Raw genomic sequence first — 17,330 nt, forward strand, 5'->3', positions numbered from 1 at the left:
AAGGCTCCACACCCTCCTACTTGCCTGGTTTGCTGGCTAAATGTCTGGGCCCTGAGTGTGAATCAAGGCTCCTCTACTTGCTGAACTGTGTGACCTCAGGCTAATTATTTAACCTCATCTTCAGCATCTGTAAAGTGGGACTGAGGATACCTCTAGTATTGTTGGGAAGATGAAACAGGCTCATGTGCATCAAACACTTCACAGTGCCTGATCCAGGGGAAGTACTCCACATTGTTAGGACTTAGCATTATGAAAACTGAAACTGGATTCAAGAAATTAAAGGGATTCTCCTTACAGCTTTGAGATGTGCAAATCAGAGTAGGACTCCAATGAATGTCCTCCTGAGCTTATTTTTTTCTTTCCTTTACTGTCTCCCAATCACCAATCATGTTGAAGGTGGGCTCCAGAAATGCTCAGGGTAAACTGCAACTGTCCTTGTCATTTCCTGCACATCTTGGCTTAAATGTCACCTTCTCAGCAACACCTTCTCTGATTGCTCTATTTAAAAGTAGTACCCCTTCCCACTCGCTGGTCGCCCTCTACTCCGTTTCTGGTTTTATTTCTCTCCAGGGCACGTATCACCATCTGTCAAAATAGATATTTTGCTTCTTTTGTTTATTGTCCTTCTCCCCCAACTAGGATGTAAACTTCGTAAGGGCAGGAATTTTTCTCTATTTTGTTCACTGCTGTATTTCCAGCACCTGTAGAGTTTCTAGCACATAGCAGGTTCTTGATAAATATTTGAATTGCATGAATTCAGGTAACCACTCTATAAAAATATTAATAATCTCATAAATTTAGTTATTATATTTTTTGGTATCTATTCTTCCCTTAAGTATTACTGATGACTTCCAAGAGCCGCACATTTTTTTTAACATCTTTATTGGAGTATAATTGCTTTACAATGGTGTGTTAGTTTCTGCTTTATAACAAAGTCAATCAGCTATACATATACATCTATCCCCATATCTTCTCCCTCTTGCGTCTCCCTCCCACCCTCCCTATCCTACCCTTCTAGATGGTCAGAGCACCGAGCTGATCTCCCTGTGCTATGCGGCTGCTTCCCGCTAGCTATCTATTTTACATTTGGTAGTGTGTATATGTCCATGACACTCTCTCACTTCGTCCCAGCTCACCCTTCCCCCTCCCCGTGTTGTCCTCAAGTCCATTCTCTACGTCTGTGTCTTTATTCCTGTCCTGCCCTTAGGTGCTTCAGAACTTTTTTTTTTAGATTCCATATATATGTGTTAGCATACGGTATTTGTTTTTCTTTTTCAGACTTCACTCTGTATGACAGACTCTAGGTCCATCCACCTCACTACAAATAAGTCAATTTCATTTCTTTTTATGGCTGAGTAATATTCCATTGTATATATGTGCCACATCTTCTCTATCCATTCATCTGTCGATGGACACTTAGGTTACTTCCATGTCCTGGCTATTGTAAATAATGCTGCAATGAACATTGTGGTACATGACTCTTTTTGAATTATGTTTTTTTCATGGCATATGCCCAGTAGTGGGATTGCTGGGTCATATGGTAGTTCTATTTGTACTTTTTTAAGGAACCTCCATACTGTTCTCCATAGTGGCTGTATCAATTTACATTCCCACCAACAGTGCAAGAGGGTTCCCTTTTCTCCACACCCTCTCCAGCATTTATTGTTTGTAGATTTTTTGATGATGGCCATTCTGACCATTGTGAGGTGATACCTCATTGTAGTTTTGATTTGCATTTCCCTAATGATAAATGATGTTGAGCATCCTTTCATGTGTTTGTTGGCAGTCTGTATATCTTCTTTGGAGAAATGTCTATTTAGGTCTTCTGCCCATTTTTGGATTGGGTTGTTTATTTTTTTGATATGGAGCTGCATAAGCTGCTGCTGCTTGTAAATTTTGGAGAGTAATCCTTTGTCAGTTGCTTCGTTTGCAAATATTTTCTCCCATTCTGAGGGTTGTCTTTTTGTCTTGTTTATGGTTCCCTTTGCTGTCAAGAGCTGTACATTTTTAAGAATTGTTTTCATCTTTAAAATTCTGAAATTGGTTTTGGTTTGTACTTATTACTTAGGACATAGCCCATTCTTGGCAGAGACAGAAATATTCAAAATGGATTTATAATTAATAACATTTCTGTTGTTATTGTCGTGGGGCTCTTTGGTTGTAACTGGCAGATCTGTTTCCTATTCATTGTAGCAGTGTGAATGCCAGGATCACCCCCTTACCTGGAGTTTTCCTGCTTGTACAGGTCTCCTCCATCTAGAATGCCTTTCCCCTTCTTTGCCCCAAGCATTCCTCCTATTCACTGTTTTGTGTCCCCTCCCCTCATTGCTTCTCTTCTGTCTCAGATTTGGAGTTTTACTTACTGTTAGTCTAGACCCAGAGAGCTGATTGTATAACACAAGCCTTGTTTCCCCTGCCAGATCACAAGCTGTGCAGGTGTCTCTGGTTCCAGAACTAATCAGGCACTTGACCTTTCTGACTCTCCACATCTCAATCTGCAACTCACTGTAAACTGTATATAAATCTAACCTAAAATTGAAATATTTTGTTAATTACTATGCATGATGAATTATTCATGATATTCATGCTTAATTATTTGTGGGGAGGAAGTGTGCTGATGTTTGCAACTTACTTTAAAATGCATAAAAAATTAAGATGGATTGAGGGATAGAGAGATGGATGTACAGGTGGATATGTGATAAAGCAAATATAGTAAAATATAAATTGTAGAATAGGGGTGGGTGATGGGTACATTCACTGTACAATTCTTCAATTCTCTCAACTTTTTTGTATGTTTGAATGTTAAAAGGTAACAAAACCCCCCAAATTAACAAAAATGTCATGCCACAAAAAAGCAGACTGGTTTTCTTCAAGTGCTTCAAAGCTGAAAGCTCTAAGTATATACAGTTTCTTCCCAAAATAGTTTTCTCTTTCCCCCTTCCTTCTTTAATCCTCAAACAATAAACATGTGTATACTTTTTAATTTTAAAGCCAAAATAAATCATTTTTTCCAGGGAAAGGAAACCATATACTTGGGACAAGTTATTTGCCAGGGTTTTTGTTTGTTTTCTGATGAATACACAGCAGTGAATGTAGGATGGAAAAACTTTAAAGATTTGTAATATGGTGTTTAATAATGTGTAACTTGTTTGATTTAGGCCTCTGTAGAAACTTGCAAGAGCTGAATGTCTCTGACTGTCCAACGCTCACGGTGAGTATAAGAAGCTTATTTTACTGTTGTTTATATAGATTCAGACTTGCTCCACTGGAGTACTAATACACAGAGATTCTGCCAAAATACATGCCTGTGTGCTCATTTAGGATTAAATATGGAGAAAAGCAAACTATGTTAAACACTGGCAAGAAATTTTATCCAACTTATGTAATGCTCTTATTATTCCTGTAGATATGTCCAAGGTTGGAGTCTCTGGAAAGTGGAAACTATTCAACAATTAGACAAAAATGAACTATATTTCTGTTTAAGGCCATGTGTGCATGAGACTGAAAAAATTGGGCCCCAACAGAGACAATAGGCTCAATTTATAAGTCTTCATGGCTATCAGCTGTGGCGCCAAAGAAGATGGAAATGAACATGTAACTCTAGCCAACTCCTTCCTGGTCCCTGTCTCCAGGCTTTCCTCTACTTCCAATCTGTCTTACACCCTGTGGACACAGAATATTCCTTCTTAAAGGCAGATCTGACCACTTCACTACCATCTGCCATCATTTAGACACACACTTATCATCTACACTATTGGACAGAGTCAAAGCTCTTTAACATTACTGTACCTTGGAGACCCTCCGTCATCTTGTCTCTGCCTCCCTTTCCAGCCTCATCTTCTCATAAATCCTACATGCACATTAAGTTTCAGCAGCCACAAGCTGCTATGCTTTCTTTCCTGCATGCACCAAGCTCCTCTTGCTGTTTTGCCTTTGCTCCGGCTGTGCTCTTTGCTTGAAGATAGGAGGGAAAAGAATGAACAGCCTGATTGCTTCCCCCTCCTCATTAAGCACCAGCTCCAGGATGAAGTCCATGCACAGGTGAAAAGACTTCGTGAATTGGCTCTTCCTTGCTACCTACCCAGCCTCCTCATTAACAGTTCTTTCTTTCAGATTTCTACTCGATTTCATTCTTTCTGTGGATATTTTTAGCACCTACTATGTTAAAGATATATTTATCTTTATATATAAAGATATATAGGGAACTTATATGTTATAAAATAGAGGTTCTATAGGGAATTTAAGATGAATTTTCAGTTTTGGCCCTCAGGGAGCTTTAGTTCTCACTTGGATAAAAGATCATATTCTTTAATTTGGCTTTCTAATAGGAAAGTCAAAACAATTCCATCTGGGCTTCCCTGGTGGCGCAGTGGTTGAGAGTCCGCCTGCCGATGCAGGGGACACGGGTTCGTGCCCCGGTCCGGGAAGATCCCACATGCCGCGGAGCGGCTGGGCCTGTGAGCCATGGCCGCCGAGCCTGCGCGTCTGGAGCCTGTGCTCCACAACGGGAGAGGCCACAACAGTGAGAGGCCCGCGTACCGCCAAAAAAACCAATTCCATCTGTGTTGAATTTGTGAACATCAAAGTCTTTTCCAGTTTTAGAGTTTAATAATGTACAGGGCTGATAACTTTATCTAGCTACATTTTACTATTGTCTTTCCCTTTGAGACAAAGACTGAGAGACAGGCTTACATTTAAGGAGTTGAGTAACATTCATTCAAAAAGCTTTGATTTCTAAGAAGCTTGCCTTATGAATATATTACATCCGGAAAGATTTTGAGTGCATCATAGACAAATTCATGGACCATCCTGCAATGTAGACACTGAAACAATTTTTGCATTTATGTGCTCAAACATTTGGGGATTGAAATTTGAGCTCTTTTAAATATTGAGAACAAAATTCCTTTGAACTTCCTCCTCATCTCAAAGGGAAAATCAGATTATTCTATGTTACATAATGCCTACTTCATCTTCCTCTTGCTGGCTCCCATATATTTTCATCTGTGTGGCCACCTCTCTAGGGTGTAAACCAGCTTTCTATCTTCCTCCTTGTCCCATTTCATTTGCATTTTTGCCGGCGTCTTCCACCAGGTGCACAATCACTTTGATGGTTGATTGGCACCATGAACATTTTTGAAGATAGATTCTTTCTATTGAACTATAATGCCACACATTATGTTTGTTCTCTCCATTCCTGCTGGGAAAAAGTGTACTGTATACTCTTTAATCTGTACATGTATATCCAAATCCTACATTTTGGTGGTGGAGTGTCTAGAAAAATTGCTGGTATCTTGAATGCAGTGGCAAGAGTACAGTGTTTATTGAAAGCCCTGCACTTGTTCTCATGCGTCATTGGCACATAGAACCTTTTGACAACAGAACTACAGTTTTACAACTTAAAAAAAAAAAACCTTGTGTTCTCTTTAAGGTGTGGTTTGCTTCCCCTGTAAATCAACCAATTCTTATCCCACGTGCGAGATGCTCTGACCTACAGGATTTTGTTATTTTAATATTCATGATTCCAGGAAGCAGCTAGGAATAGAATGTTAGGCATTGATGGTCCTGCTGAAAGTAAACCTTTGCCATCCTTAGTGGTGTTCGGGGAAGCCATATTGACCATGCAGAATTCTTCCCCGAACCTCATCTCCTAGCCTAGTGCCAGTTTACCTCTTCCTGCAAAGGCCTATTCTTCCAGGACAATGTACCACAAATATTTAAAACTAGCAGACTTCTTCAGTGTTCCTGGGGAGACTCATAAATCATTAAATAAATAAAAACCCGCTGCTACTCATTCTAGAACATTTTATAAATAGTTACCAATACAAGAAGCACCACCATTGCAATCAAAGCTTGAAACACATCTGTCTTGCAAATGTCAATTTAGGGCTCATGCTTGAAATCACTCTGTGTTTTTCTCAAGTTGCAATCATACTGTTCTCTTGTACTGGATTTCAGCTCTCTGGGAGAGGGTTCCCTGAATCTTTGATATTCTCCCCTGCAGTACCCCCTGCATTGAATTTCATGTCCAACACGTATGCAGCCTATATTTTACTTCAGGACATCTCAAACTTAACGTAAATTTGGTGCAAGGCTGTTTAGCTGTTTTAATATCTTCAGTAACAGAACCACAGAAACTTAATCACACACACACACCTCTGTATAAATATACATGCGTAAATATGGACTCTTTTTTTTTTGCGGTACGCGGGCATCTCACTGTTGTGGCCTCTCCCGTTGTGGAGCGCAGGCTCAGCGGCCATGGCTGACGGGCCCAGCTGCTCCGCGGCATTGGGATCTTCCCAGACCGGGGCACGAACCGTGTCCCCTGCATCGGCAGGCGGACTCTCAACCACTGCGCCACCAGCGAAGCCCTGGACTCATTTTTTAATGAAGTCCAGTTGAAAGAGTTTCATCCTGTCTTTCAGAATGATTTTAGTAAATTTAAAAATGGATCCATTTTTAATCATTTTCATGTATCTAACGAGTCAGGAGTGTTTGACACTTTGACACGAACTCAAAGGGTTGAACTGGCAAGGGTTCAGATTTTAATGAAGTGTCATTGTGATGCAATGGGACTTTATTTCCAAAGAAAGGTAACGGGAGGGAGTAATGAACCTTCAAGCAAAGCCATCACCTTCTACTTAATTTGATTTATAAATGATAACAGAGACTATGAAGAGACCAAGACTCGAATATACTTTTTTGGAGTAGGGAGTGAGATAATAGAGCGATAATAGGGAAATAGCAAAGCCTGTTAGACTTTGATAAGATTCTTCCCTGTGTTTTTATGCACGATGAATCAATGAGATACATCTCTGAGAGCTGTCCTGGAGTCCTGTATCTCAATCTATCTAACACAACTATCACCAACAGGACAATGCGACTCCTGCCGAGGTAATGCTTATGTTATCTGTATTACACTGAAACTAGTTTTGCTCCCCTAGGCTCTGACTTGCTCTAGTATTCCCCAAAGGCAGTGATCCTTTTACTAACACCCCACCACCTTGGTACCCCTATTCTGATAACAGGACTGCTTTCAAGTCCCCAAGCTAGTGCCTAACCTCTCCCTCCTTAGCCTTGCCTTGGCCGGTATTTGGGGGTCGCTCTTTTAGCAGTTTGCCCAGTAGGTTGAGATAGGCTCTGCCTATCTCTTTCTGGTCCTCATTCCTGGGCTTTGGAGCCTGGCCCATCAATCCCAGTCCAGTGTTTGGACTTCTCTACAACAGAACCCCAATATCCTGCCTCCTTAGACCCTGAGCACTGCAGAGCCAGGTTCCCTGTTGTCATGCTCTGGTTACCTATTGGGACCCCCCCCCAATCACCTCCAGGAAACCTGATGCTTGCGTTTTTTTGATCTATGGACTGTTGACAAGCCAGCACTTCTTTGGAGAAGAAGGGAAAGGAGAATATAAGACATCACTAAGAGTTGACAGAATATTCAATTTTATCAAAAATTTATATCATTCAATTATTCTTTATTTTCACCAAGGAAAAGACTAATCAGGAAGAGTATATGCTCATATTGGGAGAGATTCAAAACAGTTTTCAAACTACTGTGAAAGAATGAACCATTTTTGACAATGTAACTTTTTTGAGATCCTTCGAAAAATAACAGTGAGGCATTTAGAGAAGCTTAAACAGAGAAAATTATAGGTGGTAATTTTCCTTATCTTTTCTCTCTAACCATTTTCTGGAAATATGCAAGACTAAGAAAAGGTGGTAACATATTTGCTTTATCTCATTAATTGGCTTTCCATATTCTAGTCAGTCAAATCTATCAAACATTTCCTTTGAAATTTCTCATGAGTCTTTTAAAAAATAGAGGGTTTTCCTCCTTCCAGGCATTTGATATACATTTATTTTTTTTCTTGTATGATTCTTTTTTGGTACGCGGGCCTCTCACTGTTGTGGCCTCTCCCGTCGCGGAGCACAGGCTCCAGACGCACAGGCTCAGCGGCCATGGCTCACGGGCCCAGCCGCTCCACGGCATGTGGGATCTTCCCAGATCGGGGCACGAACCCGTGTCCCCTGCATTGGCAGGCGGACTCTCAACCACTGCGCCACCAGGGAAGCCCTATGATTTGTTTTTATTTAAATTTATAATCAACCTAGAATTAATTTTGGTAGATAAATGAAGCAGTGATCTAACAGGTTCATCAAACTATGCCTTGTGCAGCCCAAAGCCTGTTTTAGTGCAGTCCATGAGCTAAGAATATTTTTTTTTTCACATCAAGAGTTGTTAAACCCTTGGGGATAGTGGGGCAGGGGAGGGGGAGAGATAAATTACGAGTTTGGGATTAACATATACACACTACCGTATATAAAACACATGAACAACAAGGACCTACTGTATAGCACAGGGAACCCTATTCAATATCTTGTGATAACCTATGATGGAAAAGAATCTGAAAAAGAATATATATATGTATACTTGTATGTATAACTGAATCACTTTGCTGTACACCAAAACTAACACATTGTAAATTAACTATACTTCAGTAATTAAAAAGAGTTGTTAAATAACTAAACAATTATTCCAGCATCATTTATTGAATACAACTTTTCTCAAGTGATGTGTGATACCTCTTTATATATCTAAAATTTTTATATAGGTAGTACATACTAAAAACTCATCACCTTCTAATGTTTTTGTACATGTTACTATCATCTATGTTCTAGAGGTTATGACCATTGTATCTGTATGGTTAAAATATTACAGCACTGTGCATCTCTTCCCAACTCCATGTTCAGTGACCTCTCTCATTGGTAGCTTAGAACCAGCCAAAATGGGAGTGTTCTGTACCATGAAAAATGCCATACAATACAAATTAGGGTTTGATTTATTTTTTTGTTGACTGTTTAGACTGGAGAAGACAAGATAGCAGATTAAAAGTGTGTCATGTCTGCAACCTACAGAATGGGAGAAAATATTTGCAAACAATGTGACTGACAAGGGCTTAGTTTCCAAAATATACAAACAGCTCATACAAGTCAACAACAAAAAAACAAACAACCCAATCCCAAAACGGGCAGAAGACCTAAATACACATTTCTCCAAAGAAGAAATACAGATGGCCAATAGGCACATGAAAAGATGCTCAACATCGCTAATTATTACAGAAATGCAAATCAAAACTACAATGAGGCCTTCCCTGGTGGCGCAGTGGTTGAGAATCTGCCTGCCAATGCAGGGGACATGGGTTCGAGCCCTGGTCTGGGAAGATCCCACATGCCACGGAGCAACTAGGTCCGTGAGCCACAACTACTGAGCCTGCGCATCTAGAGCTTGTGCTCCACAACAAGAGAGGCCGCGACAGTGAGAGGGCCCTGTCGATGAAGAGTGGGCCCCACTCACCGCAACTAGAGAAAGCCCACGCACAGAAATGAAGACCCAACACAGCCAAAAATAAATAAATAAATAAATAAATTTTAAAAAAAGGCAGCTATCAGAAATCAACAATTAAAAAAAACTACAATGAGGTATCACCTCACACCAGTCAGAATGGTCATCATTAAAAAGTCTACAAATAACAAATGCTGGAGAGGGTGTGGAGAGAAGGGAACCCTCCCACACTGCTGGTGAGAATGTAAGTTGGTGCAGCCACTGTGGAAAACATTATGGAGGTTCCTCAGAAAACTAAAAACAGAATTACCATATGATCCAACAATCCCATTCCTGGGCATATATTCAGAGAAAACTATAATTCAAAAAATACATGCATCGCTATTTTATAGCAGCACTATTCACAATAGCTAAGACATGGAAACAACCTAAACGTCCATTGACAGATGAATGGTTAAAGAAGATACATAATACAATGGAATACTACTCAGCCATAAAAGAGAATGAAATAAAGCCATTTGCAGCAACATGGATGCAACTAGAAATTATCATACTAAGTGAAGTAAGTCAGACAGAGAAAGACAAATACCATATGATATCACTTATATGTGGAATCTAAAATATGACACAAATGAACCTACCTATGAAACAGAAACAGAATCATGGACATAGAGAACAGACTTGTGGTTGCCAAGGGGGCAGGGGGTTGGGGGAGGGATGGAGTGGGAGGTTGGGTCTAGCAGATGTAAGCTTTTATGTATAGAATGGATAAGCAACAAGGTCCTACTGTATAGCACAGAGAATTATATTCAATATCCTATGATAAACCATAATAGAAAATAATATTAACAAAGAATGTATATATATGTATAACTGAATCACTTTGCTGTACAGCAGAAATTAACACAACATCGTAAATCAACTATACTTCAATAAAAAATATTGAAAAAAATATGTCATGTCTGTAGCTGCAACATTATGATTAGCACAAAAAAGGTGAGGAAATATCTTTTCAGTACTTGAAAACTGTCACATCATTGATGGATGAGTGAAATCTGGACATAAATCTTTGTGGTTTTATTTTTGTCTTACCCATTAATATAAATAAAAATATTCATATTGGAATTATACCCATTCCTCAAGCTTTTGAACTTTATTTTTTGGTTAAAAAAAAGAAATACATCAGAGTGAACAATTTTATTCTTCCTTTATGTGCACACAGGAGAAGACAAAAGTACTAGCTATATTTATGAGTTTGGCAAAAGTCAGTGAATGAAAACATTGTGTGAGAATCAACTGACTATATGAAATTAGCAATAAACAGTATTGTGTATGTTATTATTTGTAAGTTGTGTGCTGTACATCTTTTATATATGTAAAATAGTTAATGTAAAATAGTAAGATGTGGGCTTCCCTGGTCACGCAGTGGTTAAGAATCCGCCTGCCAATGCAAGGGACACGGGTTCGAGCCCTGGTCCGGGAATATCCCACATGCCGTGGAGCAACTAAGCCCGTGAGCCACAACTACTGAGCCTGTGCTCTAGAGCCCACAAGCCACAACTACTGAGCCCACGTGCTACAACTACTGAAGCCTGCGCACCTAGAGTCTGTGCTCTGCAACAAGAGAAGCCACTGCAATAAGCCTGCGAACCGCAACAAAGACCCAATGCAGCCAAAAATAAATAAAATAAAATAATTTATTTAAGAAAATAGTAAGATGTACAAATTTACAGTAAACATATATACATTTATATGCATACATGTTTTTGAAGAACCAGCTGTAAGATATTTACCAGTATGTCAATAATTAAAGGTAAAATAAGTTGGGAACTAATCCATATTTTTATAATATTTAGTCTCCCTATCAGGAACATAGTATACTTCTAAAATTTTTCTTTCAAGTGTTCTTAAATGTCTCAAAATTTTGTTTTATTCATATGGATAGTCTGTGGTGTCTTTTTCATTGCCATTGTGAATAGTATCCTTTCTGATTATGATTTCTCATTATATTTTCTAAATGGTTACTTTTGGACTTGGGCATGATGTACATATATCTTTTTAAACTTTTCATTTGTATGATTTGATTTCTTTCCTTTTAAAATAAAAAATAGAGCTATGAAATTACTTCTAAAGAAGAACTTAGGCAAAGCTTGTAAGATTTGATAAATATTGTTCTCATTTTCTAAACAAACTGTTGTATATTTGATTATATGCTGATTACCACTTTGACCTAATAATTATTTAGAAGAGGATTTTTGGTTTCAAATTGTTGAAGTTTCTTAATTAAGCTTATGTTTTTAATTCTAGTTTTTTACACCGTGGTCAAGAAGTGTGGACTGAATTATTTCTACTTTTTGAAATTTATTGAGATTTCTTGATGGACTAGTTTATATACTCAACTTCAGTAAATCATCCATGAATGTTTAAAACAAAAGAGTTTCTTTCAGAGAACATTTCTAGGTGTATATGCACATATATGTATAAATTCTCGATATGTCATAGATAAGTGATATATTAGTTGCCTATTATGATAAGGCTTCTATTAATTTATTTTTGTTATTTTACACGTAAAGATTAATAAGTAGTATGTTTCATTATAGATTGTAGCAGTTGTTCACATAAAATTATATATTTTATCCTGGTTGATATTTCTTTGCCTTAAATTCTTTTTAATCTGTTATTTATACAGTCACGTTTGGTTTCTTTTGTGGTTTTGTGGAATAACTTTATGTATACCCATATTTTTAACCTTTGTGTTGCTGTATTTTAGGTTTATTTTTTACATGCAGCACATAGCTAACTTCTATTTTTAAAAATTTCAATCTCTTTGCCTTTTTAAGAGGGAAGTTTAAAAGACTAATATTTCTTGTCAAAACTGAGTGTTTGGTCTTATTTTTATCATCTTGCTTTATGTTTTAGATTTTTTAATTTTTTACGTTACTGCACTGTACTCATCTTTTCTGCCTTTTGCTATAAAAATGCTATTTCTATAATCTGAATGCATTTCAAAGACATATGCATATTCTCTTGTGTATTCTAACTAGTGGATATTTGTATGTTTTTTAAAAACATGCTTTAACATGCATTTCTCTAATTATCAAAGTCACGATGAAACAGTAACTTTGGCTCCCCCTGTGTTAGGCAAGAGATCTGATACACTTTAATTCTCCCTTGAACTTGATGTTCTTCTACTTCCACTCACCTATATGTAAATACCTATTAATTGTGATTTTTGTTAATCATTTAACTTTCCTTTTAATGTTGATTTTTGGTGTTTGAACTCAACATTGTAATCATATTTATAATGATTATGTAGTCCTAACTCTAGTTTTATCATTCATCGATGGTCCATTTGTTCCACAATTTCCTTATTCTTTAATTTTGATTTTGATTCACCCTATGATGACTGGAAATATAGTTTTAAAAACTCTTTATCTGGCAAGATGTGCAAGTATTAGATTTTCAGTCATTACTTTCTGAAGATGATTTTCTGTTGTCTTGAAGGATGAACAACAAATTCTCTTGGTGTATGGTTCTTGAATCATGTCCCTTACTCTATCCTTAAAACCCTACAAATGTTGCTCCATAATCTTTACTATTTCAAGTTAAAGAGAAGTCTAAAGCCAGCCTGATTTTTCTCTTCCTTTGTTGGTAACCTATTTTTTTCCTGCCAAGATGCTGGCATGAACTTCCTTTTCTCTGAGAAATTAAAAACATCTTCCAAACTTAACTGTGTTCTTTCAATTAACTTTTCCTGGAACATAGTAAACCTTTTGAACATTAAAACTTAGATTTTTCTCAGCCAAGGAAGGTGTTTTTCTCTTCCTTCCTTCTTTTTCTTAAATAAATTTATTTATTTATTTACTTTTGGCTGTGTTGGGTCTTCATTGCTACGCCCAGGCTTCCTCTAGTTGTGGCGAGCGGGGGCTACTCGTCGTCGTGGCGAGCGGGGACTACTCGTCGTCATGGTGCGCGGGCTTCTCATTGTGGTGGCTTCTCTTGTTGCAGAGCACAGGCTCTAGGTACGTGGGCTTCAGTAGTTGTGGCACATGGGCTCAGTAGTTGTGGCTCACGGCCTTAGTTGCTCCACAGCATGTGGGATCTTCCTGGACCAGAGCTCGAACCCGTGTCCCCTGAATTGGCAGGCGGATTCTTAACCACTGCGCCACCAGGGAAGCCCTCTTTTTTTTTTTTCTATTAATTAAACTAAAGTCTTTATACAAATTTCATCAAGTTTTCTACTCATGTCCTTTCATTTTTGCTCTAGGATCCAATGTAGGGTTCCATATTGCATTCAGTTGTCATTTCTCCTTAGTCTCCTCAAATCTGTGCCAGTCGTCAGTAGTTCCTTGTATTTCATGACCTCGACACTTGAAGAATACGGTTTAGTTATTTATCTTATATAATGTCCCTCAATTTGGGTTTATCTGATGGATATTTTTCTTTTTAAATGCTTCTATTCCATTTGTTCAGGTTTTATCTTAAGAATCCCCTTTTATTTTTAGATCGATTTTTATTCTTGTCCTTCAAAGCTGTCATCTTCTCTCTCATCATTTTTATTTCTGTATACATTTTCTCAGCATACTGCATTCTCTATATCAGTAGTTCTGAAAGTGTGTTCCAAGGACAGCAGTGTCCTGATAAATGTTTAATAACTGGCTGGGGTAGGGAGTAAAGGTTTTTTTTTTTTTTTTTTTTTTTTTTGCGGTACGCTGGCCTCTCACTCTTGTGGCCTCTCCCGTTGTGGAGCACAGGCTTCGGATGCGCAGGCTCAGCGGCCATGGCTCACGGGCTCAGCTGCTCTGCGTCACGTGGGATCTTCCCGGACCGGGGCACGAACCCGTATCCCCTGCATTGGCAGGTGGACTCTCAACCACTGTGCCACCAGGGAAGCCCTAAAGGTGTGTTTTGATTTGTAGGATTTATTGATTTCTGTGATATAAATAATTCCATCATGGCCTATTTTAAGCTACCAACATGATGCCACTGAATGTGGAATTGGGAAGAGATGCTAACAATTGGTCCTCATGGGCTGGTACAAGCCAGCTCCAGGAGCACCACTGTGGAGGGCCCCTGACCGTTTCAGGAATTCTGTAGGATTCTTTGTCCTGCAATACAGAATATCACTCAGTACTTTTCTTTAGACATTTCATATTAAGATATATATGTGATGAATATATGTGCATGTATGAATGTGTGTTTATATATAGAAAGAGAATATATGTGCATGTGTGTATGTATGTATGTGTGTATGTATCTATAGATAGAAAGAGAGTGGGGGGGTGAAGAGGGAAGAGAGAGAGAAATATATATTAAAAAATCCATAAATCCATATGTGAAAATCTGAACTCTCAAAGTAGATGATTTGGGAGTAGCATATATCACAGTACAAATTATTTTTTTAACTTAAAACATCTCTTCCAACCATAGTTTGAGATAAACTTTTCTCCTAGGAAATTTAAAATAACACTACATCTCTGCATAATTTTTTAAGGACATTTATTTTACAAATGAAGCTATACCTTTAGTGGGCAACAGATAGAAAAATAGGACCCAAAATGAGAATTCTGTTTTGATTTTAACTTCTAGTTCTTGCTATTGAGACAACACTTAGGATAAAACTAATTAATACTGATGTTTTTCGCCATATGAAAAAAATGTACCTTGACTTTCTTATCTATAATAAAAATACATTTCATAATGATTCTCTATTTTTGCTCTGCTTTCTATTGTTTCAAACATGCTTGGGTATGCAAAAGCATTTGTTAAGCGGTAAATAACCAGAGATGTGTTATTTGTTGCTGTTCTCATTGTCTCTCGTGTCTTTAGTATTTCTTTCCAAAGAAAAATGTAATTTGTTTGCCTTTCTTAGCAACAGTGATTTGCCAGTTTTTTATTTCAATATTTTTCCTCACTTCTTTGGGGACTTGCTCAGTTTTCTAAAGTTGAAAATGAGGGCTGCCCACAGCTCATGCCCATTCCAAAACATTTTTTGCTTTTAAATATTTCCTGAATTAAACCCTCTCCATTTACTCCCATTGCCACAATCTAGGTGGCACTCTCAGCGCCTCATTTGGTGCAGCATCCTGATGGTTCACTCTTGGTCTCTCTTCCCTTCAATATGCTCTGCCTTATGCTGCGAGACATATCATCCTGAACTTAGTCTTATCACGTCTTTGACATCCTTAAGGTCTAGACTCTTCCCTTACTGTCCAAAAACATTATGTTGATAATACAACATTACATAAAGCAACTATACTCCAATAAAAAAAAAAACATTATGCTGACAAAGGGGCCATAGATCCATAGGTATCTATTAAGAACTCCTCGCTCAATTCTCATTTTTGGTATTTGTTAACTGACACATGCACTTAAAGAAACTGAACAATAGGCTTGGACCAGATTTGAATATGCATGATTTCATAAGTAACAGTTTCATTATTATATCTAAAGAAAGACTGACTGATATACAGAGCTTAGAAATAGGTTAGGAAGAACAGTCTTCAAATGAGTGGGCAACACATGGGAGGAACAGAAACTACGCCAGAGGCTATCAATCTCGCTAGAGTTGACAGATTACATATGGTATTACCACCATAACCAAAATGAGGGTATAGATGGCATATGAGGCCCCCCAAACTCTTAGTATCAGTTGTATGCACCACTCTTGTCAGGTGAGTACTTATTCCATTCAATGGAAGGAAGACAGTACAAACTTCATAAGAATAATTCATATGTAATTATTATTTGAGGTAGTAGTAGCAACAATAACAATATATATATATTTAAAGGTTCTACCATATCCCTGCTAATATTTATCATCAAAGATCACCCTCATTATAATACTATTACATCTATGTGCTTATGTAATTGTCACATCTCTAAGAGGAAAGAGCAGATAGGATTACATCCATGTTACAGACGAGTAAACTGAGGTTCAGGAAAGCTGGAGGCCCCACAGTTGGTGAGGGTTAAAAAAAAAAAAAAGATAATGTTAAAATATCCACTTAACAGATGCGGAAACAATCTCTGAGAGGTTAGGAGAAGTTGCAGTAAGTGTCAGGACTGGGATTCAAATCCAATTTCATCAGATTCCAAACCCTTGTGTATTTTCCATTGTGTCATGCTGCCTGCCTCACTATTCCTTTCTCCAAATTAGAGGGCTAAAGGGTTGTTAGGAATGACAATCCCCAAGAAAATTGTACTTACTCAGCTGAATCACAAGGGTGTGCTTCAGGGAGAGGAAGATCGAGCATTTCCAAAGCTTTGGCAATGCTCTTAGTTAACTCAAGGGCCCCAGGAGAAGGGACGTTCTTTGGGATGTTAGTGCTCCTTTCTCCTTCAGAATCCTGCCCACCCAGCCACTGGAGATTCCAGAAGGCTTCCCTCTCCGTTCTCCTGAATCTCATGGACACAGCCATTACCAGAGGGAAATGTGTGTTCTGAGTCAAATAATTTGCTATGGAATGTGAATCATATCATATAGTTGTGTTTTTTCAGATTTGGGAAATAAATCTGATTAATGGTCAAAGCTTGCATATCTAATTTCCCATTTATGTGAAGATAAACTTTATTAGTCATTTGTGGGCTTTTGAGGGACAGAGAGTTTTCTTCCTACTTTTCATTCTTTTTGCTTTCTAATTTGCTGTTAAACCGTTACAGATCACAAACCAAAAGCACGTTTTTAATTCCATTGCAAGAGCAGGCAGTAGTGGGAATTCTTGCACTTTTATAAAATGCCAGGCTTTGGAGGGCTTTGAAAATCATCCAGAGTGTCCTCAAACCGTGAGCCCTTGCACAGTAGTACAGACTCGTCCTGAAGACCCTCTTTTTTTTCTGGAAGCTCTCATTTTGGTCATGGTGGTAATGCCATATTTAATCTGTTTCAACTCCAGTGAGATTGATAGCCTCTGACTGTAGTTTTTATTCCTCTCATATGTTGCCCACTTATTTGCAGACTGTTCTTAATCCATTTTTAAGCTCTGTA

At 38.1% G+C, this 17,330-nt stretch overlaps 1 protein-coding gene across 1 annotated transcript in view; it reads left to right on the forward strand.

Moving 5' to 3' along the window:
- FBXL13 (F-box and leucine rich repeat protein 13) overlaps positions 1-17,330 on the forward strand; it is a 165,190-nt gene that overhangs the window by 68,718 nt on the left and 79,142 nt on the right. Inside the window, exons 8-9 of the mRNA XM_029234023.1 lie at positions 3,159-3,211; positions 6,770-6,894. Of these exons, the coding sequence (XP_029089856.1) occupies positions 3,159-3,211; positions 6,770-6,894 (178 nt within the window). The remainder of the gene's footprint in view (positions 1-3,158; positions 3,212-6,769; positions 6,895-17,330) is intronic.

The sequence above is a fragment of the Monodon monoceros genome, unplaced genomic scaffold (assembly GCF_005190385.1).
Source record: "Monodon monoceros isolate NGI ecotype Baffin Bay Population unplaced genomic scaffold, NGI_Narwhal_1 Super_Scaffold_2, whole genome shotgun sequence".
Lineage (NCBI taxonomy): Eukaryota > Metazoa > Chordata > Mammalia > Artiodactyla > Monodontidae > Monodon > Monodon monoceros.